The 27,343-nt window shown below is 54.8% G+C and overlaps 1 protein-coding gene across 1 annotated transcript in view; it reads right to left on the bottom strand.

The window, feature by feature from the left end:
• Window positions 1-13,854: 13,854 nt before the first annotated feature.
• The window catches only part of LOC117887561 (von Willebrand factor A domain-containing protein 5A-like), a 43,929-nt gene continuing 30,440 nt past the window's right edge, over window positions 13,855-27,343 (bottom strand). The window contains exons 2-15 of the mRNA XM_034790209.1: window positions 26,536-26,708; window positions 25,756-25,870; window positions 25,017-25,189; window positions 24,815-24,903; window positions 24,404-24,548; window positions 23,089-23,168; window positions 22,731-22,845; window positions 22,365-22,529; window positions 21,473-21,576; window positions 20,976-21,184; window positions 19,790-19,945; window positions 18,354-18,490; window positions 17,740-17,866; window positions 13,855-17,280 (exon numbers count right to left, since the gene is read on the bottom strand). Of these exons, the coding sequence (XP_034646100.1) occupies window positions 17,201-17,280; window positions 17,740-17,866; window positions 18,354-18,490; window positions 19,790-19,945; window positions 20,976-21,184; window positions 21,473-21,576; window positions 22,365-22,529; window positions 22,731-22,845; window positions 23,089-23,168; window positions 24,404-24,548; window positions 24,815-24,903; window positions 25,017-25,189; window positions 25,756-25,870; window positions 26,536-26,708 (1,868 nt within the window). The 3' untranslated portion in view covers window positions 13,855-17,200. The remainder of the gene's footprint in view (window positions 17,281-17,739; window positions 17,867-18,353; window positions 18,491-19,789; window positions 19,946-20,975; window positions 21,185-21,472; window positions 21,577-22,364; window positions 22,530-22,730; window positions 22,846-23,088; window positions 23,169-24,403; window positions 24,549-24,814; window positions 24,904-25,016; window positions 25,190-25,755; window positions 25,871-26,535; window positions 26,709-27,343) is intronic.

The following is a 27,343-nucleotide window of genomic DNA, read 5'->3' on the forward strand; positions in this document are numbered from 1 at the left end:
CGCCCATGACAGGTGATCCCTCCCTTTGTAAATTCCATCAGACCCCCAGGAAGGGAGGGAATGTGAGGGGGTTGAGGGGGTGGCTGCAGTGAAACAGACAGGTAAACAAACCTCAGTTTCCCAGGAGATTAGCAAAGGCAGCACGGCCCAGAGGCAGTGAGCAAAAGGCAATTCCAGGTTTCTAGGCCTCACTGACTGATGGGCATTGCTGTGCTGCCCACAACCCCAGGCTCTGCCAATGTCCTCGCTCCTAACCCACAGCCCCCTTCTCCCCCACCCCATTCCATCTCTGGGCTCACAAACACACAGCTGTGCTGGTGCCCCTCAATCCTGATCTGCAGCCCCCTGCTGTCCCAGCCCTGACTCCCTTACAGCTCTGCTGACGGATCTCAGCCCTGACCTACAATACCCCTGTTGTGCCTGTCCTAACGCTGCCCATACATCACAGAAATGAGCTATCATTGCTGCCCTGCCCCAAACACACAGCGTTGATGATTCCCCTCCACCCTGACCCTCTGCGATCCAAGTTCACTGCCCCCCACCCCCCCCACAGAGCTCTGTTAATGCACCACTGTTGTGATCCGCAGCTCTCCTCCTGCAGCATTCCCCTCCTGTCTGCAGCACACAGGCTAAGGAGCCTGGCCCAGGCCCTGCATCCTCAGAGCTCTGGTATTTCTGTGGAGTTCTGAGCTGCAGCAGCCCCTGCCAGGCCAGGCCCGGGCCAGAACTGAGCTGTCTCCATGCATCACAAAGCAGCTTGCATTCCCCCCGTCTCTCCACACACACTCACAAAGAATAGGTGTCCTTCCTTCCAAGAGGGCGCAGAAGGGAAATACGCACCCCACCCCCACACACCGAGTAAGAGAAGAGGACAGCAGGGTTGCATGCACCTACACCCACACACTGAGCAGGAGACAACAACAAGACACACACACACAAATACACAGCAGATCCCAGGGCCTCAGGCAGGGGGAACAGCCTCACACACATACTGTCCCAGATCCACAGGATCGGTGCTGCACCCCCAGCTTTGGACCAGTCCCTTGGAGGCCCCCCTTCGATGGGCCAGACCCCCAAAGGGTCTCACTCTCCCTTCAGGGGAGGCCATGTGGCCTCACCACCTGCTGGACTGACCCTCTGGGGCTCCAGCCCCCCTGCTTCATCCTGTGAGCTCTGTCCAGCGGAGCCAGACTCCTGGGAGAGACGTGTCCACTTGGCAGGGACTCGAGCGCCTCCCCCAGGATTCGCAGTGACACTCAGGCAACGTTTGCGAAACAGTCGGGTTTATTAGTCACGTGGACACAGCCTAGGAAGCTCTTAGGTTAGTACAAAGAAATCAAGGTGAAAATGTCATCCGTTCTGGTCAGCCCGGGGCCCCGCCGAGCCGGCGTGAACCCCGTGTCCAGGCTGTGTCTGTGTGTGTCTGTCTGACCTCCGTAGTCAGTTCCTATGAGAGAGAGAGAGCGCATCCAGAAGTCACCTCTGACCCCCCAGCTCACCCCTTCCCAGTCCTTCATTCTCCAGGTTGGGGGGAGGGGGTGTCTTTGCTCAGCTTCCCTGTGGGAAGAGGGGGAATCCAGGCAGCACTGGCATTGTCTCTCTGGCCCCCTTGTTCCTCTTGGTCAGTTTCAACCAGTTCCTTAAGGACTCTTCATGCCTCCCAGACAGGGAGCTGCCACACACACTCCTGTGTCTTTTAGTCTTTCCTGAAAACACATGTAGTCCTTCCCCCCCCCCGAGTAACCACGCCCCAGATAGGGGAAACCGAGGCACATAGCGGGGTCATAAATATATCACCAAAAATTCCCCCTTCCTCACATATACACAGAGTAATATATCACCAAAAATGTTTAAGCTTCTGTTATAGTTCTGGGTCTTCATAGTGTGAATTAGAATTAACCTCTGTGATTTAAGTGGGGCTAATGCAGCTTTACATTGGGGCATCTGAGACCCTGATTTTCTCCACAGGTCAGTTTCTAACCTTGGTCTCACTGGTGTAAGTTTGGAGAAGAAGAAGAAGAAGAATTCATCATAATAGTTTGGAGCACGTGATGGGGATCCAGAGACCTTAGCTTTAATATTGGAGCTGGCCCTGACTTCCTTTGTGACCCCAGCCAAATCACTTAGGCAAAAGTTTTCAAACTCAGGTGCCTAAAGGTAGCCAGCAAAAATCCCTATTAATTAAAGTGGCCAGATTTGTAGGTGTGTTGGACACCTGCATTTCTCAGTGACCTGTCTGGGAGCCAGAGCTGCCCAGCAATCCTGGAAAAAAAAAAAACCACACTACAACAGAGACATTAAGGCTAAGATTTTCAAACTGCCTAAGGGATTTGGATGCCCAATTGCTATTCATTTCTAGGGGAGTTAGGCACCTAACTTGTTTAAGCACTTGTGAAAATTCCACAAAGCACCTAAATGCTTTTAAAATCTGCCCCTCTGGACACTGGGATTAGACGATTTTGAAAGTGTGACCCAGCCCCTCTCTGTGCCTCGGTTTCCCCCAAATGGGGCTGGGGCTCAGGTCTACAGTTGTACCAAATGAGAGCTAAGTTTGGCACTTTGAATTTCAATGGGATTTGGACATCTAGCTTCTATAAATCTGCTTTCAATCGGATTTAGGTGCCTAATTCCAGCCTAATTATTAACAACTTTAGGTCCCCAAATTTGAAAATGTTGGCCACAAACCAATTGATCAAATACTTAGCATGTGCTAAACTCTTCCTTAATTTGTTCATTTGGGAAAAGCAGAGGTTGCAATTTTCATTGAGGAGCAGGACACTTAATGCTAAACGATTGTTTTGAACAGCTTGGATCACAATTTCGCTAGGAGACTCATGGATTCCCAGCTGTTCTAAGGCCAGAAGGGACCACAGTGATATAGTCTGTTCTGTTCATAGCACAGGCCAGAGACCCTCACCCTCTGATCCCAGCGGGGAGATGACGGCTGAGCGTGTGTTTGAGGCTTGGACTGGACCTTGGAACTCACAGTTCAGTTCTTGGCTTTTCCCCAGACTCCCTGTGTGGCACTGAGCAGGTCACTTAGGTTGATGTTTTCAAACTAAATTCAATGGGAAATCACCTAGTCAGGATTGGAAAATATCAGCCTTAAACTTTTTGGGCCAGATCCTCAGCTGGAGTCAATCAGCCGCCGCTCCATTGGAGTCACTGGGCAGATCCCCAGTTGGTGTGACCTGGCCGTAGCTCATAGACTTTAAGGTCAGAAGGGACCATTATGATCACCTAGTCTGACCTCCTGCACAATGCAGGCCACAGAATCTCACCCACTCACTCCTGTAACAAACCCCTAACCTATGTCTGAGTTATTGAAGTCCTCAAATCGTGGTTTAAAGAACTCAAGGTGCAGAGAATCCTCCAGCAAGTGACCCATGCCCCACACTGCAGAGGAAGGCGAAAAACCTCCAGGGCTTCGGCCAATCTGCCCTGGAGGAAAATTCCTTCCCGACCCCAAATATGGCAATCAGTTAAACCCTGAGCATGTGGGCAAGACTCAGCAGCCAGCACCCAGGAAAGAATTCTCTGCAGTAACTCAGATCCCACTCCATCTAACATCCCACCTCCCTCTGACTCACCTCATCCTGCGTGTGCTTAGACACTACAGTGCTCAGAAGCATTTACCTACCTAGATACACAATGGGGGTAAGACCTGTCCCCACTGAGCTCAAAAGCCAACCTCCCATTGGCCCCCGCCTCACCAGGATTGGGGCCTGCGTGCGTTACCTGCTGATGACAACAATACAAAGGCAAATCTTGGTGGGTGCTGTTAGGGGGCTTATTTCTTCACCCTCTCACTTCCTTGGTCCTTCTCGCATGAACAGAGAGCAACAATACCCGAAGTCCAAAGGCGCAAACAATTCAATGTTTATTGGGGTGAACTTCCAGCAAGCGTGATTCCAGTTTCCTTCCTCAGTGGCCCCCTTCCCAGCTCTGACACCACAGAGCCATCCCTGTGCAAAACATTATTCCAATTTCCCCACCCCCATTCCCTGTTCCCATTCCCCCCTTACTTCCTGATTGACTGCAGACTATATAGTAAAACTTGAGTTCTGCATAGCTATACCTTAACCAATCATTTTACTGAAATTTAACTAACCAATCCTAACATACTGTAACATGGTTATTTAACCAATTATATTCCACCACCTTCATTAGTTTATACCCAGCAAAATTAATTATACAGCAGACAGAAACAATTACAGAACCAGACAGAGACCATGCAAACAAACATACAAAACAATTCAGAAGTGAGGATTTCACAACTACATCTATACAGACATAAGGGTTTCCCAGCTGTGTCTATTGATAAGTGAGTTCTTACCAGTCAGAAAACTATCAAACTAAATTTCCTTTTACATGTTCTAGGCTCTTTCCTTTCTCTGGAGGTGATAGGAATATCAGGACAGAATTGTATTCCTAACAGCCCAATAGCATCTTATTTCCATGTGACTGGTTTGGAATGTGAGGATGTGACCATTCACTTCTCAGCTTATGGCTGCCTCTGCTGCTTAGCCAAAGGCCTTACTTAGCCTAAGAACAGAGCCTCAGTCTGTCACAGGACAAGAAGGCCCTTTCACAAACAGTGATTTTGATTCTCTCTTTTATACCTCTATAACTAGCTGAGGCCTGGTCTACACTACGAGTTTAGGTCGACTTTAGCAGCGTTAAATCAAATTAAGCCTGGACACATCCACACGACGAAGCCCATTTTTTTGACTTAAAGGGCCCTTTAAAGGTGGTTTCTTTACTCCACCTCCGACGAGGGGATTAGCGCTAAAATCGGCCTTTGCGGGTCGGATTGGGGTAGTGTGGACGGAATTCGACATTATTGGCCTCCGGGAGCTATCCCACAGTGCTTCATTGTGACCGCTCTGGACAGCACTCTCAACTCAGATGCACTGACAAGGTAGACAGGAAAAGCCCCGCGAACTTTTGAATTTCATTTCCTGTTTGCCCAGCGTGGAGAGCACAGGTGACCACACAGAGCTCATCAGCACAGGTAACCATGATGGAGTCCCAGGATCGCAAAAGAGCTCCAGCATGGACCGAACAGGAGATACGGGATCTGCTTGCGATATGGGGAGATGAATCAGTGCTAGCTGAACTCCACAGCAGTAAACGAAATGGCAAAATATTAGAAAAAGTCTCAAAGGCCATGAAGGACAGAGACCATAACAGGGACACACAGCAGTGCCGCATGAAAATTAAGGAGCTAAGGCAAGCCTACCACAAAGCCAGAGAGGCAAACGGAAGGTCTGGGGCAGAGCCGCAAACATGCCGCTTCTACGCGGAGCTGCATGCGATGCTAGGGGGTGCAGCCACCACTACCCCAACCGTGTACTTTGACTCCATCAATGGAGAAACACACAACAGGGAAGCGGGTTCGGGGTACGAGGAAGATGATGATGAAGACAATGAAGATAGCTCACAGAAAGGAAGCGGAGAAACCGGTTTCCCCAGCAGCCAGGATATGTTTATCACCCTGGACCTGGAACCAGTAACCCCCAAACTCACCCAAGGCATACTCCCAGACCCTGAGGGCACACAAGGGACCTCTGGTGAGTGTACCTTTGTAAATATTACACATGGTTTAAAAGCAAGCATGTTTAATGATGAATGATTACTTTGCCCTGGCAATCGCGGCCAGTACAGCTACTGGAAAAGTCTGTTAACGTGTATGGGGATGGAGCGGAAATCCTCCAGGGACATCTCCAGAAAGTTCTCCTTCATGTACTCCCAAACCCTTTGCAAAAGGTTTCTGGGGAGGGCTGCCTTATCCCGTCCGCCATGGTAGGACACTTTACCATGCCAGGCCAGTAGCACGTAGACTGGAATCATTGCATAACAAAGCATGGCATCATATGGTCCCGGTGTTTGCTGGCATGCCGACAACATCCATTCCTTGTTATCCTCAGGAGAGTGATATCATTCACGGTCACCTGGTTGAAATGGGGTGATTTTATTAAGGGGACATTCAGAGGTGCCCGTTCCTGCTCGGCTTACCATGGCTGCCTGAAAGCCGAAATCTGTTGCCTGGCACTGTGTGAGTGATCTCTCACACCAAACCAGCAGGCCCTCAATATAAGAGGAAAAATGCGATCTTCTAACAAAAGCACATGTGCTGTGTAATGTGAACAGCAAAATTTAACGTGAAAGAGTGTATCCAGTTTTCTAAAATGTGTCTTTTTTTAACCACCTCTCCCTTCTCCTCCACCAGCTGCAAATGTTTCTCCTTCACAGAGGCTAGAGAAGATTAGAAGGAGCTGTCCTCCCACGCTGACAGAGCACAGCAGAATGCGTGGAGGCAGTCAATGTCAGAGTGCAAAAAAGCACAATATGAACAAGAGGAGAGGTGGCGGGCTGAATCGCAGGCTGAAGAGAGCAAGTGGCGGGCTGAAGAGGATAGGTGGCGTCAGCTTGCAGACAGAATGCAAGAGTTGATGCTCCGGCTGCTGGAGCATCAAACTGATATGCTCCAGCATATGGCTGAGCTGCAGGAAAGGCAGCAGGAACAGAGACCGCCGCTACAGCCCCTGTGTAACCAACAGCCCTCCTCCCCAAGTCCCATTGCCTCCTCACCCAGACGCCCAAGAACACGGTGGGGGGGCCTCTGGCCACCCAGTCACTCCACCCCAGATGATTGCCCGAGCATCGGAAGGCTGGCCTTCAATAAGTGTTAAAGTTTTAAACTGCAGTGTGTCCTTTTCCGTCCCTCCTCCCCCACCCATCCCGGGCTACCTTGGCAGTTATCCTCCTAGTTGTGTGATGAATTAATAAAGAATCCATGGGATGTGAAGTAACAATGACTTTATTGCCTCTGCAAGCCGTGCTCGAAGGGGGAAGGGGAGGGTGGGGTGGTTAGTTTACAGGGAAGTAGAGTGAACCGGGGGGGGGGGGGGGGAGGGGAGGGGAAGGGTTCATCAAGGAGAAACAAACAGAAGTTTCACACCGTAGCCTGGCCAGTCACAAAACTTGTTTTCAAAGCTTCTCATGCGCACCACGCCCTGCTGTGCTCTTCTAACCGCCCTGGTGTCTGGCTGCGCGTAATCAGCGGCCAGGCGATTTGCCTCAACCTCCCACCTCACCATAAATGTCTCCCCCTTACTCTCACAGATATTGTGGAGCACACAGCAAGCAGCAATAACAATGGGGATATTGGTTTCGCTGAGGTCTATCAGAGTCAGTAAGCTGCACCAGTGCGCTTTTAAACGTCCAAATGCACATTCCACCACCATTCGGCACTTGCTCAGCCTATAGTTGAACAGGTCCTGACTACTGTCCAGGCTGCCTGTGTATGGCTTCATGAGCCATGGCATTAAGGGGTAGGCTGGGTCCCCAAGGATAACGATAGGCATTTCAACATCCCCAACGGTTATTTTCTGGTCCGGGAAGAAAGTCCCTTCCTCCAGCTTTCGAAACAGACCAGAGTGCCTGAAGACACGAGCATCATGTACCTTTCCCGGCTATCCCACGTTGATGATGGTGAAATGTCCCTTGTGATCCACCAGGGCTTGCAGCACCATTGAAAAGTACCCCTTGCGGTTTATGTACTCGGTGGCTTGGAGCTCCGGTGACAAGATAGGGATATGGGTTCCGTCTATGGCCCCACCACAGTTTGGGAATCCCATTGCAGCAAAGCCATCCACTATGACCTGCACGTTTCCCAGAGTCACTACCCTTAATATCAGCAGGTCTTTGATTGCCCTGGCAACTTGGATCACAGCAGCCCCCAAAGTAGATTTGCCCACTCCAAATTGATTCCTGACTGACCGGTAGCTGTCTGGCATTGCAAGCTTCCACAGGGCTATCGCCACTCGCTTCTCAACTGTGAGGGCTGCTCTCATTCTGGTATTCTGGCACTTCAGGGCAGGGGAAAGCAAGTCACAAAGTTCCACGAAAGTGCGCTTACGCATGCGAAAGTTTCTCAGCCACTGGGAATCGTCCCACACCTGCAACACGATGCGGTACCACCAGTCTGTGCTTGTTTCCCGGGCCCAGAATCGGCGTTCCACGGCATGAATCTGCCCCAGTAACACCATGATTTCCACATTGCTTGGGCCCGTACCTTGTGAGAGGGCTATGTCCATGTCAATTTCCTCATCACTCTTGTCGCCGCGCTGCAATCGCCTCCTCGGCTGGTTTTGCTTTGGCATGTTCTGGCTCTGCATATACTCCAGGACAATGCGTGTGGTGTTCATAGTGCTCATAATTGCCGCGGTGATCTGAGCGGGCTCCATGATCCCAGTGCTATGGCGTCTGGGCTGAAAAAGGCGCGAAACTAGTGTCTGACGGAGGTAGGGAGGGGCGAGTGACGATATGGCATACAGGTACAGGGAATTAAAATCAACAAAGGTGGCTGTGCATCAGGAAGAAACAAAACAACTGTCACACAGAATGGCCCCTCCAAAGATTGAACTCAAACCCCTGGGTTTAGCAGACCGTTGATTTCACGGAGGGAGGGGGAAGCAAATGAATACAGAACAAATCTGGTCCATCTATTTTTTACATCTTAAGCTGGCAGCAGACAGTGCAGCATGACTGATAGCCATCAGCATCTTCTGTGTGCTTGGCAGAAAATGCTGTACTACGACTGCTAGCCATCATCGTCAAGACGGTTCAATAGGACTGCCGGGTCTCCAGGAGACAAAATGAAGAATCAGATGCCCAGAGTGGAAAGTTTGGTTCAGTATTTCTCAGAGGAATCTGCTGAAGAAGTTTCCCGGGTGCCTCTGATTGAACTCACTGAGGAATATGACGATGACGGATATCAATCGTAATACACCATCCACTGCCAAAAGGCAAGGAGCTGCTGCTGTGTAGCAATGCAGCTCCACGTCTGCCAGCACCCAGATAGCCGATGACGACTACCAGTCATACTGCACCGTCTACTGCCAAAAGGCAATTAGCTGCTGCTGTGTAGCAATGCAGCTCCACGTCTGCCGGCACCCAGACAGCCGATGACGACTACCAGTCATACTGCACAGTCTACTGCCAAAAGGCAATTAGCTGCTGCTGTGTAGCAATGCAGTACCACGTCTGCCGGCACCCAGATGACATATGGTGACGGTGAACTGAGCGGGCTCCATGCTTGCCGTGGTATGTTGTCTGCACAGGTAACCCAGGTAAAAAGGCGCGAATCGATTGTCTGCCGTTGCTCTGACGGAGGGGGAGGGGCCTGATGGCATGTACCCAGAACCCCACGCGACACTGTTTTTGCATCATCAGGCATTGGGATCTCAACCCAGAATTCCAATGGGCGGCGGAGACTGCGGGAACTGTGGCATAGCTAACCTCAGTGCAACGCTCCGGAAGTCGACGCTAGCCTCGGCACTGTGGACGCGGTCCGCCGACTTAATGCACTTAGAGCATTTTATGTGGGGACACACACAATCGACTGTATAAAACCGATTTCTATAAAACCGGCTTCTATAAATTCGACCTAATTTCGTAGTGTAGACATATCCTAAGTGATAAGAATACACCTAAATTCTTAAAGTATAGGCCTTTACAGACAGGCCTGAATATCTGTATCCTAACAGGTGCCTGGGGCTCTGCGATCCCATCCACAGTCCAAGTGCCCCAACCAGCCCTTGATGCTTACCCTTGGAAGCGAAGCAGTAAAGAGTAAAGATGGCGAATACGGCAGATGTCAATGAAATTCTGGTTGCTTCATGCAGTCACCCGAGGGCAGCAAAGGATAATGAATGAGAAGGAAGCACCATTATAGCAGCATTAATGATCTGGAGAGTGGCATGGACTGCACCCTCAGCAAGTTTGCAGAGGACACTAAACTGAGAGNGAGTCAGTAAGCTGCACCAGTGCGCTTTTAAACGTCCAAATGCACATTCCACCACCATTCGGCACTTGCTCAGCCTATAGTTGAACAGGTCCTGACTACTGTCCAGGCTGCCTGTGTATGGCTTCATGAGCCATGGCATTAAGGGGTAGGCTGGGTCCCCAAGGATAACGATAGGCATTTCAACATCCCCAACGGTTATTTTCTGGTCCGGGAAGAAAGTCCCTTCCTCCAGCTTTCGAAACAGACCAGAGTGCCTGAAGACACGAGCATCATGTACCTTTCCCGGCTATCCCACGTTGATGATGGTGAAATGTCCCTTGTGATCCACCAGGGCTTGCAGCACCATTGAAAAGTACCCCTTGCGGTTTATGTACTCGGTGGCTTGGAGCTCCGGTGACAAGATAGGGATATGGGTTCCGTCTATGGCCCCACCACAGTTTGGGAATCCCATTGCAGCAAAGCCATCCACTATGACCTGCACGTTTCCCAGAGTCACTACCCTTAATATCAGCAGGTCTTTGATTGCCCTGGCAACTTGGATCACAGCAGCCCCCAAAGTAGATTTGCCCACTCCAAATTGATTCCTGACTGACCGGTAGCTGTCTGGCATTGCAAGCTTCCACAGGGCTATCGCCACTCGCTTCTCAACTGTGAGGGCTGCTCTCATTCTGGTATTCTGGCACTTCAGGGCAGGGGAAAGCAAGTCACAAAGTTCCACGAAAGTGCGCTTACGCATGCGAAAGTTTCTCAGCCACTGGGAATCGTCCCACACCTGCAACACGATGCGGTACCACCAGTCTGTGCTTGTTTCCCGGGCCCAGAATCGGCGTTCCACGGCATGAATCTGCCCCAGTAACACCATGATTTCCACATTGCTTGGGCCCGTACCTTGTGAGAGGGCTATGTCCATGTCAATTTCCTCATCACTCTTGTCGCCGCGCTGCAATCGCCTCCTCGGCTGGTTTTGCTTTGGCATGTTCTGGCTCTGCATATACTCCAGGACAATGCGTGTGGTGTTCATAGTGCTCATAATTGCCGCGGTGATCTGAGCGGGCTCCATGATCCCAGTGCTATGGCGTCTGGGCTGAAAAAGGCGCGAAACTAGTGTCTGACGGAGGTAGGGAGGGGCGAGTGACGATATGGCATACAGGTACAGGGAATTAAAATCAACAAAGGTGGCTGTGCATCAGGAAGAAACAAAACAACTGTCACACAGAATGGCCCCTCCAAAGATTGAACTCAAACCCCTGGGTTTAGCAGACCGTTGATTTCACGGAGGGAGGGGGAAGCAAATGAATACAGAACAAATCTGGTCCATCTATTTTTTACATCTTAAGCTGGCAGCAGACAGTGCAGCATGACTGATAGCCATCAGCATCTTCTGTGTGCTTGGCAGAAAATGCTGTACTACGACTGCTAGCCATCATCGTCAAGACGGTTCAATAGGACTGCCGGGTCTCCAGGAGACAAAATGAAGAATCAGATGCCCAGAGTGGAAAGTTTGGTTCAGTATTTCTCAGAGGAATCTGCTGAAGAAGTTTCCCGGGTGCCTCTGATTGAACTCACTGAGGAATATGACGATGACGGATATCAATCGTAATACACCATCCACTGCCAAAAGGCAAGGAGCTGCTGCTGTGTAGCAATGCAGCTCCACGTCTGCCAGCACCCAGATAGCCGATGACGACTACCAGTCATACTGCACCGTCTACTGCCAAAAGGCAATTAGCTGCTGCTGTGTAGCAATGCAGCTCCACGTCTGCCGGCACCCAGACAGCCGATGACGACTACCAGTCATACTGCACAGTCTACTGCCAAAAGGCAATTAGCTGCTGCTGTGTAGCAATGCAGTACCACGTCTGCCGGCACCCAGATGACATATGGTGACGGTGAACTGAGCGGGCTCCATGCTTGCCGTGGTATGTTGTCTGCACAGGTAACCCAGGTAAAAAGGCGCGAATCGATTGTCTGCCGTTGCTCTGACGGAGGGGGAGGGGCCTGATGGCATGTACCCAGAACCCCACGCGACACTGTTTTTGCATCATCAGGCATTGGGATCTCAACCCAGAATTCCAATGGGCGGCGGAGACTGCGGGAACTGTGGCATAGCTAACCTCAGTGCAACGCTCCGGAAGTCGACGCTAGCCTCGGCACTGTGGACGCGGTCCGCCGACTTAATGCACTTAGAGCATTTTATGTGGGGACACACACAATCGACTGTATAAAACCAATATCTATAAAACCGGCTTCTATAAATTCGACCTAATTTCGTAGTGTAGACATATCCTAAGTGATAAGAATACACCTAAATTCTTAAAGTATAGGCCTTTACAGACAGGCCTGAATATCTGTATCCTAACAGGTGCCTGGGGCTCTGCGATCCCATCCACAGTCCAAGTGCCCCAACCAGCCCTTGATGCTTACCCTTGGAAGCGAAGCAGTAAAGAGTAAAGATGGCGAATACGGCAGATGTCAATGAAATTCTGGTTGCTTCATGCAGTCACCCGAGGGCAGCAAAGGATAATGAATGAGAAGGAAGCACCATTATAGCAGCATTAATGATCTGGAGAGTGGCATGGACTGCACCCTCAGCAAGTTTGCAGAGGACACTAAACTGAGAGGAGTGGTAGATACGCTGGAGGGTAGGGATAGGATACAAAGGGATCTAGACAAAGTAGAGGATTGGGCCAAAATAAATCTGATGTGGTTCAACAAAGACAAGTGCAGAGTCCTGCACTTACAACGGAAGAATCCCATGCATTGCTACAGACTAGGGACCGAGTGGCTAGGAAGCAGTTCTGCAGAAAAGGACCTAGGGGTTACAGTGGACGAGAAGCTGGATATGAGTCAACAGTGTGCCCTTGTTGCCAAGAAGGCTAACGGCATTTTGGGCTGTATAAGTAGGGGCACTGCCAGCAGATCGAGTGACGTGATCGTTCCCCTCTATTCAACATTGGTGAGGCCTCATCTGGAGTACTGTGTCCAGTTCTGGGCCCCACACTACAAGAAGGATGTGGAAAAATTGGAAAGCGTCCAGCGGAGGGCAACAAAAATGATTAGGGGACTGGAACACATGACTTATGAGGAGAGGCTGAGGGAACTGGGATTGTTTAGTCTGCAGAAGAGAAGAATGAGGGGGGATTTGATAGCTGCTTTCAATTACCTGAAAGGGGGTTCCAAAGAGGATGGATCTAGACTGTTCTCAGTGGTACCAGATGACAGAAAAAGGAGTAATGGTCTCAAGTTGCAGTGGGGGAGGTTTAGGGTGGATATTAGGAAAAACTTTTTCACTAGGAGGGTGGTGAAGCACTGGAATGGGTTACCTAGGGAGCTGGTGGAATCTCCATCCTTAGAGGTTTTTAAGGTCAGGCTTGACAAAGCCCTGGCTGGGATGATTTAGTTGGGGATTGGTCCTGCTTTGAGCAGGGGGTTGGACTAGATGACCTCCTGAGGTCCCTTCCAATCCTGATATTCTATGATTCTATTCTATAACTGGATGGGAGGGGATGACTCATTGATCTCTTCTGGCCTTGGAAACTTTGTGACCATCTCATCTTCCCTCATGTATAACACAGGCCCTAGCACTAATCTCATTCTGGGGTGTATTAACAGGAGTTTTGTATGTAAGACACGGGAGGTAACTGTCCTGCTCTACTCGGCCCTGGTGAGGCCTCAGCTGGGGTACTGTGTCCGGTTATTGGCACCACACTTTAGGAAAGATGTGGACAAATTGGAGAGAGTCCAGAGGAGAGTAACAAAAATGATCAAAGAGTTAGAAAACCTGATCTGTGAGGAAAGGTTAAAAAATTGGGCATGTTTAGTCTTGAGAAAAGAAGACTGAGGGGGACCTGATAACAGTCTTCCAATAAGTTAAGGGCTGTTCTAAAGAGGACAGGGATCCATTGTTCTCCATTTCCACTGAAGGTAAGAGATGAAGCAATGGGCTTAATCTGCAGCAGGGAGATTCAGGTTAGATATCAGGAAAAACTTTCTAACTCTCAGGGTAGTTGAGCTCTGGAACAGGCTTCCAAGGGAGGTTGTGGAATCCCCATCACTGGAGGTTTTTAAAACCAGGTTGGACAAACACCTGTCAGGGATGGTCTAGGTTTACTCTAGCTGACTCAAAGATTAAATTATTTATTCCAAGAGGAGTTGTGAAATATACATTTGATAAGTGAAGTTTCTTGTTCATAACTATTTCTGGTTCAGTAACTGACCAAGATGTTACTCTTCATGTATCTAGGTATTATACCGCACCCAGCACTGTTGTATTTGACTCCCAAGTACTTTTCGAGTTATTCTCATAGCACCTCTGGAAGTGGGATTATCATCATCATCATCATCCCTATTTTCCAAAGGGGAAACGGAGGCACAAAGCAATGAAGTGACTTACCCAAGGTCACGCTATGATTCGGTGATAGAGCTGAGAATTGAACCCAGCACCCATGTTCCCCAATCCAGTGCATCACTGGGATGCTCTCTGCAGGCCAGTCTTAGATATCGCACCCCATCAATATTTTGGGGTCCACACTGTATTAAGTTTATGTATCGCTGTGGGCCAGGAATTGTACATAACTCCAGGGGGGGAGGGTTACACCAGCTCCTCCAGGAACCAAAAATGGGGCGGGGGGGAGTAAAGCAAAGCAACTCACCATCTATGTCTACACTGCACCCTATGCCCGGGCTCTGACTCACGTCTGAGCCCAAGGCCCCTTTCTGCATGCACACAGGTCAGTCTGACTCAGTGGAGCAAACACTCTGGGCCTGGGTCCTAGTATGCTGCTAGGGGGATGGGTCAGAGCCCAAGTCTTGCTGAGACTCTGGTCCAAGCCCTGTCATTGTGCAGTGTGGACGCGGGTCAATCCGCAGACCCAAGTCAGAAGGTCTGCACAGTGCAGTATGGACATGTTAACGAGGCTGAGAGACCCAGGTCCAGCATTGTAAACTCAGGCTTCCAATGCAATGTGGACACTCAAGCACGGACTTGGAAACACCGAGTCCACAAGCCCGGGTTTATAATGCAGTGTAGACCTTCCCCCTCCCCCCTCCCCCCCTCCCCCGGAGACTGATCCACTCCAGAGAAGTTCCACCCCTCAGGGGGGTGGGGGGAGAAGAGGGTGTTTGCAGACTGGGTCAGGCTGGCTTTTCCAGAAACCAGGAAACAAAGAAAGGACTTTTGCTCTGAAAGGATGAGTTTGAACTGACTTGGACCCATCGAATGGACAGGACCTTCTGGGCTGGCAGAAGACTGGAAAGACTCTGACCTGCTGGGGCCCTGTAAGACCGATGGGTGACACCTGCTATGCTCAGTGTGTTTACATCTGTTAATTGTCTTTATTATGGTTTCTTTGTGACACTTTTACCGCAGTCCTGAGTCCCAGTCCCCCCTGCTTGACCCTCTAGGCCACATTTGCCTCCAGGAACCAAAACAGAACCCGGGAACGCAATGGGCCAGTCCCCTGCTCTAGTCGCTAGCATGCAAAGCCCAGCCAGAACCAAGGAGAGAACCTAGGACCCAGGACTAGATGGGAACAGATGGGCACGGACAGGACATTACAGGCTGGAGGGTTCATACATTACTGGGTGGGCTATAGTACGTGAGGCTGTTTATGGCCACATACCTGTGAGTACAGACGATCATATGATTTTGTTATTCTGTGTGTGGATTTTCTATCTAGCTAAAGGCTCAGGTATCCATACTGGGCCTGCTTCAAAGTCCACTGGAGTCAGCTGGAAACTGGGATATCCAAAGGCGCCGAAGGGAGCTAGGCAATCAGCTTCTACCAACGGAGTTTATCTGAAGACCATTGGAAAGACTCACTCCGGCTGGAGTTTTCAATGGAAGCTGGTTCCCCAGCTCTCTCTGAAAGAGCCTTTTCTCTGACTTCAGTGGGTTTGGAACAGGATAGTAGGTTGGAATTTTCAAAGAGGCCAAATCCCCTGGAACTGGGTGCCTCAACCACGTCTTCCAAAATCCCAGCCACAGGGTTAAATTTGCAAAAGCCTAGTAATATGGGCTGAAATTCTGTGCCTGCTGAAGTCGAAGACAAAACACCCTTTGATTTCAATGGGACCAGGATATCACCGCTGGTATCGAAGTTCCACTATTCATAGCGGGAAGTGAGAATTAGGATCTCCGAATTCCATCTGGCCTTTGGGGAAATCTCAGTCCCAGGGCGGCATTCCGTCAGGGCTTAAGGCAATTAATCAATTACCTGGTATCTTAATCCTTCCCTAGAGTCTCTGCGGAATGCGGGGCAGGTAGCTGTGATTGGACTCCAGGTGCTGTAAATTGAATTTGTTGAGTTGCCTTCTCAGACACAGAAAGGCTGAAATAGGGATGAGACCCAGCATAGAGTCATAGGGTGAAAGCTGTTCCAAGGGGGTCAGTGCTGGTTAACATGAAGTGGGAAAACTGTTTGCTTCTTCGTTATGTTCCTGCAGTTTCTTGATAAAAATAGCACTTTCTTTCCAGGGAATAAACCAGCTGATGTCTTTCATCATTTGCTTGAGTCCCAGGATGTCCTGAGGAGGGCCCGGTGCTGCCCAGGATGGACACAGCATGAGCATTAACCGTCAAGATGGATAATCAGGTTTTTAAGCATTTCTTCTGTGGTAGAGAATTCAGCAGCTGGTGAATGGGGACAGATTCACAACATGCAGCATGGCACAAGCTTCCTCCATCTGCTGCCTGCTTCCACCTTTCAGCCTTCACCATGGAATCGCATTTGCCAACACAACACTGTTCAGCTAGAAAATGTCTGACCAGCTCTAGTCCAGACCTAGACAGAGAGGAAATGAAGAATTATGTGAATCACTGCGCTCCTGTTTGCGTTCAGGATTGTCTAGCAAAGAGAAATCTGCCATTATGACAAAATGAGGTCATGTCTGGACAAGCAAAGATCCTGTTGGTCTGTCTGTCTGTCCAATAGCTGAATTCCGCGTAGATGTGACTAGGTTTACACTGGATGGCTCATGCAGGGTGAGGTCAGTGCAGCCACCTCTGGGGTGGGGCAAAGGGTCTGTTTATAGAGGGACCCTTCAGTCATTTTGAAAAAGCAAAGAAATTTGCAACATTGACGCAGGCGATCCCGAAGACTCCCCCACAATGCTGAGAGGAGGCAGCGGCTGTGAGCAGCATGAGGGTCACTGAACAGTGGGTCAGTGTGGGGTGGAGCCGGGGGGCAGCCATGGCTCCTCTTCAGCCAGCGGGAGGCAGATGCATCCAAATTGGTGGCAGTGGTGGGATCCCAGCTGGGGGGTTGCTCCGGGTTGGGCACAGGCCGGCCATGTGGGTCTGCATCCAGTGCCCACTGTTGGCCCTCAGGGCTCCCGGTTGAATGCCCAGGGTAGTTTGGGGAGCGGGCATGGGGATCCCGGGGAGGCTCAGAGCCCGAAGACAGCAGGGCTAACGCTACAGCCCAGCAGGGCGTTGGCGGCTTCCAGGCACTTGCTCAGCGGGGCCCCTGAAATGAGAGGAGGGTCAGTGGAGAGACACCAGCCTGGGGAACAAGGGGAGGGCCTGGGGGCAAAGGGAAGAGAGCTCACAGCATGTGGGGGACTGGCATGGGGGATGGGAAGCTGGGAAGTAAAGGCCCTGGGGGACGGGGAACGGAAACCCTGGCAGGGTGCTGGGAGTGGGATGGGGAAAGGCTGGGGGCTATTGAGGGCTGGGCTGTGGGGCCTGGGGGGCAGAAATCTCAGGGATGGGGGCCCTGAGACCCATGGGGCACAGGCTCTCAAGGCCCTGAAGGGGGCTGGGCTATGGGACATGGGGGGCAGGGTCATGGCTCCGGGCCATGGGGACAGGGAGGTGAGGATGGAGGTTCCTGGGGCCCAGGCTCAGAGGCTCTAATGGGCAGGGGCTCTCGGGGTTGAGACCCTGGACACTGTCCCTGCCCCCTACCCCACCGGCCCCCTCTCACCTGCTTGGTCCCGCACCCAGCCCACAGCCTTGGCCTCCAGCAGCTCCCACTCGTCGCGCTGCCCCACGGCCCGGGTGTGCAGCCAGACCACTGCCAGCACCGTGGCCCAGACGCTGGGGGTCACGTCCTGCGGGGGGCAGGAGAGAGACAGCCTGAGTCAGTGCCCGGCCTGCCCCCCCGGCCTCCATCCCCCACTCAGCCCTCCCCCTGGCATAGGGACCCCCCCCACTCCAGCCTCCTCCCCCCGGACTCAGAGGGTTCCTAGTGCCCCCACTCCAGCACTGTGGACCCCCTACCCAGATGCCCAGTGCCATGCCCAGGGGGTAGGGAGACTGCCTGAGACAGGGCCCGGCCTGGGCGCCTCCACCTGACCCTGGGCCCCCTCGATCCAATGCTCTGACCCCATTAGGGGGTTCCCAGCCCCCTGACTTGGGCCCGTCTTGCCCACTGGGCTCCAGGTTCAGGGGATCATTTAATCGAGTCACCCTCAGATTCCACCCCCCCAAGCCTGGGTCACCGCCAATCTCATCTGGGAGGAGAGAACAGGCCCAACCCATGGCACCTGTCCCCCATCTCTCCTCTCCTCTCTCCTCTGCACCCCCACCCCCACTCACCTCACTGGGTATCATCCTCCTGGTGTCGGTCTCGTTCACCCCCAGCACGGCAGCCAGCCGGGGGTCCAGGTCCCACGAGCCATCGGCATTTTGCAGAGACACCAGCCTCAGCAAGGGAGACTCCTCCGGTTTCCGCCCTGGGGAGAGACATGGGGAGATGGGGCTGGTACAGGGTTGTGGGTACAGAACAGAGACATGGCCTGTCCAGTCAGGGGGACAGCCAACAACCTTAACTCTGACCCTCTGTGTGTCCTTAACTCTGTCCCTCCATGAGTGTCCTTAACCTGCTCCTCTGCACCCTTAACATTACCTCACCCATGGGCACCCTTTACCTGCTCTTCTGCACCCTTAACCCCTCCACAGACATCCTTAACTGTGCCCCTTCTTGCACCCATGGGATTACAATTAACTTTCAATCGGAGATGGGCACCTAATTCCCTGTGAATGACCCAGCCCAGCCATTAATTCCACGACCCCAGGGTGTTTCTCAAATACAATCTGACCCCGGGAACATCACTCACTACAACCTGTGATACAGACCTACATCCGGGGATTCACAAGCATCTAAAGGGGTAGCGGGGGACGGGATGTTACAGAATCTATATGATATTATAGCCATGCATGGGTCAGGGTTACGGGGCAGAGTTAAAGTTATCTGGGCTACAGTAACTTCGTATTTCTAGACTCTCCACATTCAGGTTTTAAGGTTAGCCTTCACTTTAAAATTTCTGCCTTTCGTGGGTTTCTTCGTTTATAAACCAGAATGTGCCAATAAAGACTTTTGCCCCTGAACTCGTCTGTACAAACGTCCAAGCTTAGGCCCAGTTTCACAAGGTTTTTTTTCCTGGGAATTTCCCTCTGTGTTTATTTCAGAGAAAACTGCTCAGAGACATTTCTGTCACTAAAAATGATCACTGATCCCTCCCTCCCCAACACACACACTTAGCTCACTGATACAAACTTACACCCCAAATTCCAGCTTCACAGAGTTTTTTGCCTGGGGGTTTCCTTATTTTTTTATTTATTTTGTTTCAAGATAATTTGCTTCACGACACTTAAAAAAAAAACAGCTAAGGATTCCCCCTCCCGCAGAGACATAAAGGTTTTTCGCCCAGGAATTTCCTTTATTTTCTATGTAGTTTTTAAATACTTGCACAGCTCCGTGACCTTCAGGGCACGTCCGTCTCTTACCCGATGAAGCGTCACCCTGGCGTTTGCCCACCCCCGGAGTCCTGACTTCCAGCCCCTGCCCCCCTCACCTTTCTGGGGTGCCATCTCCTGAGGGGCCCCCTGGTTGTAGGACTGTCTGCCCTTGTGTTGGGGGCCCCCCCAGCTGCGCTTTGGGAGGCCACGGAGCCAGGACAGGCAATTCCAAGGGAGGGGATGGCCAGTACTGGACTTCGGGAGGTGCAGGCACTCGTGACAGTGGTACTCACGTGCCACATGCAATGCACGGGACAGGCGCCCGAAGATGCTGCGGTGGTTCGGTTCGTCTATGCGCACTATGCTCGCCGGCCGCTCGCAAATATGGTCTACTGAGACCTGTCCTATCGAGACGCAGTCATTCACCTCCATATAGTCGATGATGAAATCTAAATTTAGGGAGCAGATGGACAGAGAGACAGACGGACACACAAACAGACACAGAGAAGCAAAGGGAGGGAGGAGAAATCCATCCCCCACCCAGGCACTTAGAGCCAACACACCGCTGGGACCCTGGGACCTCTCCCCCATACCCTCCCATTCCCTTTCCCCGAGCTGGGACCCCCACACACCCAGCCCCATCCTCCTCTCCCCACAGCTCCATCACAGCCGGGATGTCCCCAGCTCCTGCCCCTTCCCCCACCCCCCAGCTGTGACCCCCAGATCCAGTCCCCATAGCCCCATTCTTCTCCCCTCAGTTGGGACCCCTCCTCCAGGCTCAGGGGATGCAGGGGTGGGTGCTGCGCCCCATGGATGAGGGCAGGATGCTGGGGGGCGAGAGGCCCCCGCTAGCCAGGTCTGCTCATGACAGCGATGCGTCCGCCTCTCCTGTCCCTGCAGCTGTCTGGGTCAGTCCATCTGTCTGACTGGGTCTGTTTCTCTCTCTGCGTCTCTCCGGGCTGTCCCCATCTGTCTGATTCTCGGTCTCTGTCCCTGTCTGACTCTGGGTCTCCGCCTGCCTGTCTGTCTCTGTCCATGTGTCTGGGGGGAAGCACAGGTCCCACTCTCCTGGCTGGGAGGAGGGGGGGGGGGGCAAGCCCTGTGGGCTACTCCCCATCTCACCCTGCCAGCACCCCTGCTCTCCCCATGCCCCGGGGGTGTGAGCATTGGGGTCGCTGTCGCCCTGGAACAGAGAGAGGCAGCACAGCCCAATGGGAGTCGGGGGGTCAGAGAGAGGGGCAAAGGGACATTATTCTATAAGCATGACGCCCCCCCATGCTTCTGGGTCCTCCCTCTTACACTGGGATCCCCCCGTGCTGGGATCCCTCCCGGAATTCCCCTCCTCCCCGACACCAGGTTCCCCCATCCCTCCCCCTGGTGTTAGGTTTCCCCTCCCCCTTCCCCCCCCCCCCCCCGAGTTCTCCCCCACATGCTGGGTCCCCCCCTGCCACCGGGAGCCCCGACCCCTTCAGGGGATACCTGCCAGCGGGACGTCCCGTCTCACCAGCGGCCCCTGCACCGGCTGCCCCCGCTCCGTGTCCACCCCCACGTAAGCCGTGAGGGAGCAGATGACCCCCGAGCTTAGGCTGGCCTCCAGTGCCCGGTGCCGGTCCCCCTCTGACCCGGCCCCCATGGTCCCCTCCAGCTCCAGCAGCAGCGACTTGGCTGCCAGCCGGTGAACGGGCAGCCTGTGCCGGGGAGAGAGAGTCACACGGGGTTAGCCCTGGACGCCTGGGTTCCAGCTGCTGCGGGGAGGGGAGCAGGGTCTAGTGGGATTGGGGGGGGGGGGCGGGTGCCAGGACTCCTGGGTTCTATCCTGGTGCCGGGAAGGGAGTAGGGTCTAGTGGTCACAGAAGTGGGGCTGGGAGCCAGGGGGGCAGATCCCACCCCGTCTGTTCCGCTGGGGTGGGGTCGTGGGGGGGCAGGACCCAGCTGCCTGTGGCGGGGGTATAGGAGCTGGGGAGCATTGCTGTCACCTGTCTCCATCCTGTGGCTGCAGGGGGAACTGCAGCGTCTCCTTGTAGGTCTGGTCCTGGATGCGGTACTGCAGGGTGACACCCCCCATGGGAGTGTCTGGGGGCTGCGGGCAAAGAAAGGTAGTCAGAGGGGGGATGCGACAGGGGAGAAGATGCCCTGGGATCCCCCAGACCCAGCTTACAGAACAAAGAGGGCAAATATGGCCAATTGACACCAGTTGGGGGGCTAGCCTAGTCAGCCGAATGGCTGCCTTTAGGGTCCAGAGTTAACAATCCCCATTGAGCTCAATGGGGCTGGGGTAGCACAGAGACTTCCAGCCCAGTGGCCATCATTAGAGGTCAGAATTATCGAGCCCCACTGGAGGTCTCGTCTACACTACATACTTTGGTAGAACTATGTTGCCCAGGGGCATGAAAAATCCACACCCCTGAGCGACATAGTTACACCGACTTTAGCCCCCCGTGTAGACAGAGCTATGTCAGCAGGAGAGCTTCTCCCGTCGGCTTAGAGCGTCTTCACCAGATGTGCTACAGCAGTGCAGCTGCGCCGATGTAAATTTGTAGTGTAGACCTGCCCTGAGATCAATGCAGCCGGGCTAGTACAGAGACCTGCAGCCCACTGGCCATCATTAGGGGTCAGAGTTAACAATCCCCACTGAAATCAATGGGGCTAGGGTTGCACAGAGATCCCCTGGCTCAATGGCCGTCGTTAGGGGTCAGAGTTAACTATCCCCATTGAGAACAATGGGGCTGGGGTAGCACAGAGAGCTCCAGCCCAATGGCCATCGTTAGGGGTCAGAGTTATTGCCCAGAAGGAGACTGGGGGGCTCCTGGCTCAGTCACTGATCCAGAGCCCTGGGGGCGTCCCAGGGCAGGGGCCTCACTCTCTCACCTGGGGCTGCCCGCGGAGCTGGGCGTAGACGAGGCACCGCTGCCCACCGAAGATCACCTCGGGGCCACGGCGCAGCAGCTCCGCCTGCATCCCAGGGGGCAGATCCCAGCTCAGCAAGATCCCGGTCACCGCCGGTTGCAGGGCCCGCTTCAGAGACTGCAGCACCTGGGAGAGACACCGGCACACATACGGTGGGCCAGGATGCCTGGGTCCTATCCCCAGCTCTGCAGGGGAGTGCGGTCTAATGGCCTAGAGTGGGGGAGCTGGGACACAGGACTCCTGGGTTCTATCCCTGCTGCAGGGAGGGGAGTGGGGGCTGGTGGGTTACAGCAGGGGAGCTGGGAGCCTGGACTCCTGGGTTCTCACCTTGGGCTGCATGCGGTCCTGACTAGTGATGAACTCGGCGCTGCCCTCTGCTGCCCGGGCGATGCCTTTGATCAGAGCTGTGGAGGCCCCGGCCCCGATGCCGAAGGAGAAGCACCTGCAGGGGGGGCAGAGTTCAGGGCTGGGGGGCAGAGCTGGTGGGGCCCATCCAGTGCTGGGAGGGGGGGGACAGGACAGTTGGAGAGGGGCCAGTAGGGCTGGCTGGGCTCCCCATGCTGGCGGGGCTGGGGGGTAGGGTGAGGTAAAGGGTTGGGCAGATGCTGGGGACTATGGTGTGGGAGGGTCCACATGATGGCAATGCTAATAGGGACAGGGCTCGGGGGGTAGGCACCCCCATTACCTGTGGGTCCCCCGGTGACGCTGCACCTCTGCGATGATATCCTGGGTGTTCCCTACCTCCCCATCCGTAAACACAAACAGCTGGGGGGGGGGGGGAAGAGACGCTGTCAGAGCCAGGGACCAAACACCCCCCGGAGACAACCCCTCCCCGCTGGGAACTGGAGCAGCCCCCCTGGAGAGTCTGCCCCTCTGACCCTCCCAGAGACCCCCGGCCCCATCCCTCCCCTCCCAGAGATCTCCCGAGGGGATGACCGACGAGGACCGCTGACCTTCTCCCCTATCTCTGTGACCCTCAACCCCTAGGCATGACCCCAACCCCCACCCATCACCTGTTCACTGACCCCTGGAGACAAGAACCCACCGACTGCTGTGGGCACCTTTCCAGGAGCTCCCTCCTGACCCCCCCCCACGTGTGTCCTCCCTGCCCCCCCGGGCTGCAGGGCACCCCCCAGAGCTGGGCGCAGCACAAAGCACTGCCCCTCCCAGCTCTATACAGAGGTACCCCCCCGGTTGCTACCTGCCACGCCCCGCCCCGCTCATACCCCCAGAGGCACTGGCCCCCTCATCTGGCCCAGAGCCCCAGTCCCACTCTGAGCCACCCCATGGCCCCTGTCGGCTGCCCCCCAGGACCCCCAGCCCCTCTCTGATCCCCTCTCCCGGGGTCTCCCCCTTGGAAGTTCAGGAACAGCCTCCGAGGGGAGCAGGGGGGGGCGGCCAAGGAAGGGCCTGCGATGGCGTATGGCCCATGTGACAGCTGGGAGCAAACACCCCATAGGCAGGGCTGGGGCACTGGGGGGGCTCAGAGTTACTGCAGAGAATCCTTCCCAGGGAGCTGGCTGGGGGGGAGGGGGTCTCGCCCCCATCCTCCGGGCAAGCTGACCCCCACGTGTGGGGTGGGGAAGGGATTTTCCCCCGGCTCAGATTGGCAGAGACCCTAGGGGGTTGGTCTCCCTCAGCAGCCTGGGGCCCGGGGCACTCACTGGTTTGAACTGGAGCAACTGGGGTGAGTCGCTGTGACCTGATGCCTGTAACTCATGGTTTGGGGGTGCAGTGACTCAGCCCGAGGGGCGGGGCTGTCACAGGGGGGCGAGGGGCTGAGCAGTGTCACAGGGGGGTGAGGGGCTGTCACGGTGGGGGCGAGGAGCTGGGGCCTGATGAGATGAACACGATGGTCTCTTCTGTCCTGAAAGTCTATGAGTTTGTCCCACCAGGCCCGCATCCCTCTCTGAAACCCCCCACATCATCCCTCGGCCCCACAATCACTCTCCGAGCCTGCCCCAGGACGCCCCTCCAGCTGGCCCCAGTGCCCCTGGTACCTGGCGTGGGTGGCCGTCCCGGCAGGGGCTGCGGTAAATGGCTTGTAGTGGCTCCAAGATTTTGGTGCCCCCCAGGTTAGCCTGGAGCAGCTGGATGCGCTGCAGGGACTCGGACATGGTCTGCTGGGTATATTCCACGCTCTGCCTGCGGGGGGCGACGACAGGTCTGGGGCTGGGACAGCCGAAGCCAGGGACACCCTGCCCCCAGCCAGCCCTGCCCCCTAACCCACTGATACTCCCTGCTCCTAACCCACCGAAACCCCCTGCCCCCTAACCCAGATACCCCCACCCCCTAACCAGCCCTGCCCCCTAACCAGCCCTGCCCCCTAACTCACAGACACCCCCTGCCCCTTAACCAGCCCTGCCCCCTAACCCAACCAGCCTCCTCCCTGCCCTGCCCCTCGGACTCACGGGTAGAAGGACTCAAACTCAGACCCAAAGCCGTAGATGTTGAAATAACAGCCCAGAGGCAAACTCTTCAACAGCAGGACCAGGGTCTCCTGGGGACAGACAGATGGATGGAGAGTCAGCCCCATGGGCCCAGCCAGCCTGGGCAGCTCCCCCGGGCGTGGCCCCACGGGCCCATCTAGCGCAGCCTCCCATCTGGCCGTACCTTGGCGATGTTGATGCGCTGGCGGGAGCGGACTCTGCCGTCCATGGGGCACGCCATGCTGCCGGAGCGGTCCAGCAGGAAGATGAACTCCCCGGCCCGGCTCTGGGCTGGCAACGCCTCGGGCACGCTGGGCAGCAGGGTCACCATCACGGCCGGGTCGCCCATCAGGGAGCCTGCGGGGAGATGGGAGCCAGCCCCCAAATGGGGCAGGTATGGGGTCGAGCCCCTGTGAGCCGCCCCCTCAGCACCCCCGACTGCCCCCAGAGACCCACCCCCACAGCTCTGTCCCTCCCCCCACCTCTCTCTTGCCTTAGATCCCCCACCACCCCCAATACCCAGCACCCTAGTGCCTGCTCTCACATCCCCAGTTCTCCCCCGTGTCCCCCAAACCTGCAGTGCTGCCCAGTGCCTGCCTGCTCCCAGACACCCCGTTCTGCCAATGCCAGCTCCCCCAAGGCCCCCCCTCCTGTCCCCTGTCCTCCACACACACCCCATCCCCAGCTCCCCCAAGACACCCTGCTCCTGTCCCCCAACCCTCGCCTGCCCCCAGATTCCCATAGCACCCACCCCCATCAGCCCTAGGACCCCCCATTCCCCAGTCATCCCCCTCATTGCCCTGTGCCTCCCTGATCCCATGTCACCGCCCAGCACCTACCTCACCCCCCCCAGATCCCCATCCCCCAGATCCCCCTCTGCACCCCCGCCCAGAGGTAGCTGGGTGCAGGATCCCCTCCACCACCTGGCTTGGCTCCAGGCAGCCCGGCCTCCAGCACTGCGCTGGGTTTGTGTGGCTCCACATAATAGACCAGCAGCTCCACGTCCCGGTCCCATGGTGGGGCCTGGGCCAGCGACACCTGGGGGGCGACAGACACACAGTCACCTCCACACGATTCCTGGGGGGACAGGGTCCTGCTGGCTCTCGTGCCTGGCTCGGTGCCCCCTGCATGAAGCCGGGGTGAGGGGTTGACCCTGGGAACGCTGGCTGGGCCCCCCCGGGTTCAGTGGAGAGAAGAGAGGGAAAAACAACCCCAAAGGCCAATGCGGGAACTTGGCTTTTCCTGGTGAAAAATTGCAAATATTTGACACTGGGGGGGGGGGGGGGGGGCCAAACTTTTTCCAATTTGGGGGTAAAATTTTCCTGGTCCCCCACACCTCCATTTCCTTCCACTGAGAAACAAGGAGAGGGAAAATCCGAGAAACTAAACACTAACAGAGCCCAGCGACTGCCAGGGATTTCATCCCCAAACTGGCAGATTTCAGCCTGTCCAGATTTTCCCCAGAGAAACTGGGAAATTCCCCAGATCCGTTGGTGTCGCTCGATCCCCCCGTCCCCCAATCACCCAAAGTCTGGCCCATACTCCCCCTTTCAGAACCCACCCACCTGGGACCTGCCCCCCAGCCTCGCCCCAAATCCCCCCCAGCCCTCAGTCCCATTCCCTGGCACCCACCCCTCAGCCCAGAGCCTCCCCTCCCTCCCCCCCAGCACCCTCCTCCCACTGGGGATGGCCGGGACCCTTACCTGGGCAGTGGTTCGGTTCCTGGCCGTATAGCTCAGGGGGGTGAGGGGGCAGTTGGAGAACACGCGGTCGATGCCGTGGGGCGACTGCAGCGTGGCACTCAGGCTCAGGGTGTAGGGCAGCTTCCCCTGGGGGACCCGCGGGATCCCCTGGGTGACGTCCTCCCCGTTCCACCCTGCAGAGAGAGACACAGGGGTGAGGGCCAGGGGGCTGGGAGAGAGCAGGGGGAGGATGGGGAGTATGAGATATTGGGGGGATATTGGGCTGGGATATCAGGGGATTTTGGGATGACTGGGGTGGGTCACATACCCTGGGGTGGGGATTTCAGGCCTGGGGGACATTTACCGAGGGGCACACAGTAGTGGCCTATGGGGCGTTATGGGGGCTATTTGGTTCTTTCACTGTGGGGTACGTAACGGGGCTATGGAGGTTTCAGGGGATTATGGGCTGTGGGGTCACTCACCATGGGGTGTGTAGCAGGGGTTCTGGGGGCTATGGGGTACAGGGAGCTATGCGGGATCTATGGGGCCTATGGGTCTGGTCTCAACATGGGGCATGTGAAAGGGGTGCAGCATGGCTGGAGGCACACAGCTGGGGAATAGGGTGCAAGGGAGTATGGGGGGGATCTGTGGGTCTCACCATGGGGTGCATGGGGGGGGCTGTGGGTCTCACCGTGACAGGGGTAGGGGATCTGTGGGTCTCACGGAGGGCAGGTGGGGGGGGCTGTGGGTCTCATGGTGTGGCACATGGGAGGGGCAGGGGGATCTGTGGGTCTCACCTGGGGCACGTGGGGGGGGGGGCTATAGGTCT

The sequence above is a fragment of the Trachemys scripta genome, chromosome 14, assembly GCF_013100865.1.
Source record: "Trachemys scripta elegans isolate TJP31775 chromosome 14, CAS_Tse_1.0, whole genome shotgun sequence".
Taxonomy (NCBI): Eukaryota; Metazoa; Chordata; order Testudines; family Emydidae; genus Trachemys; species Trachemys scripta.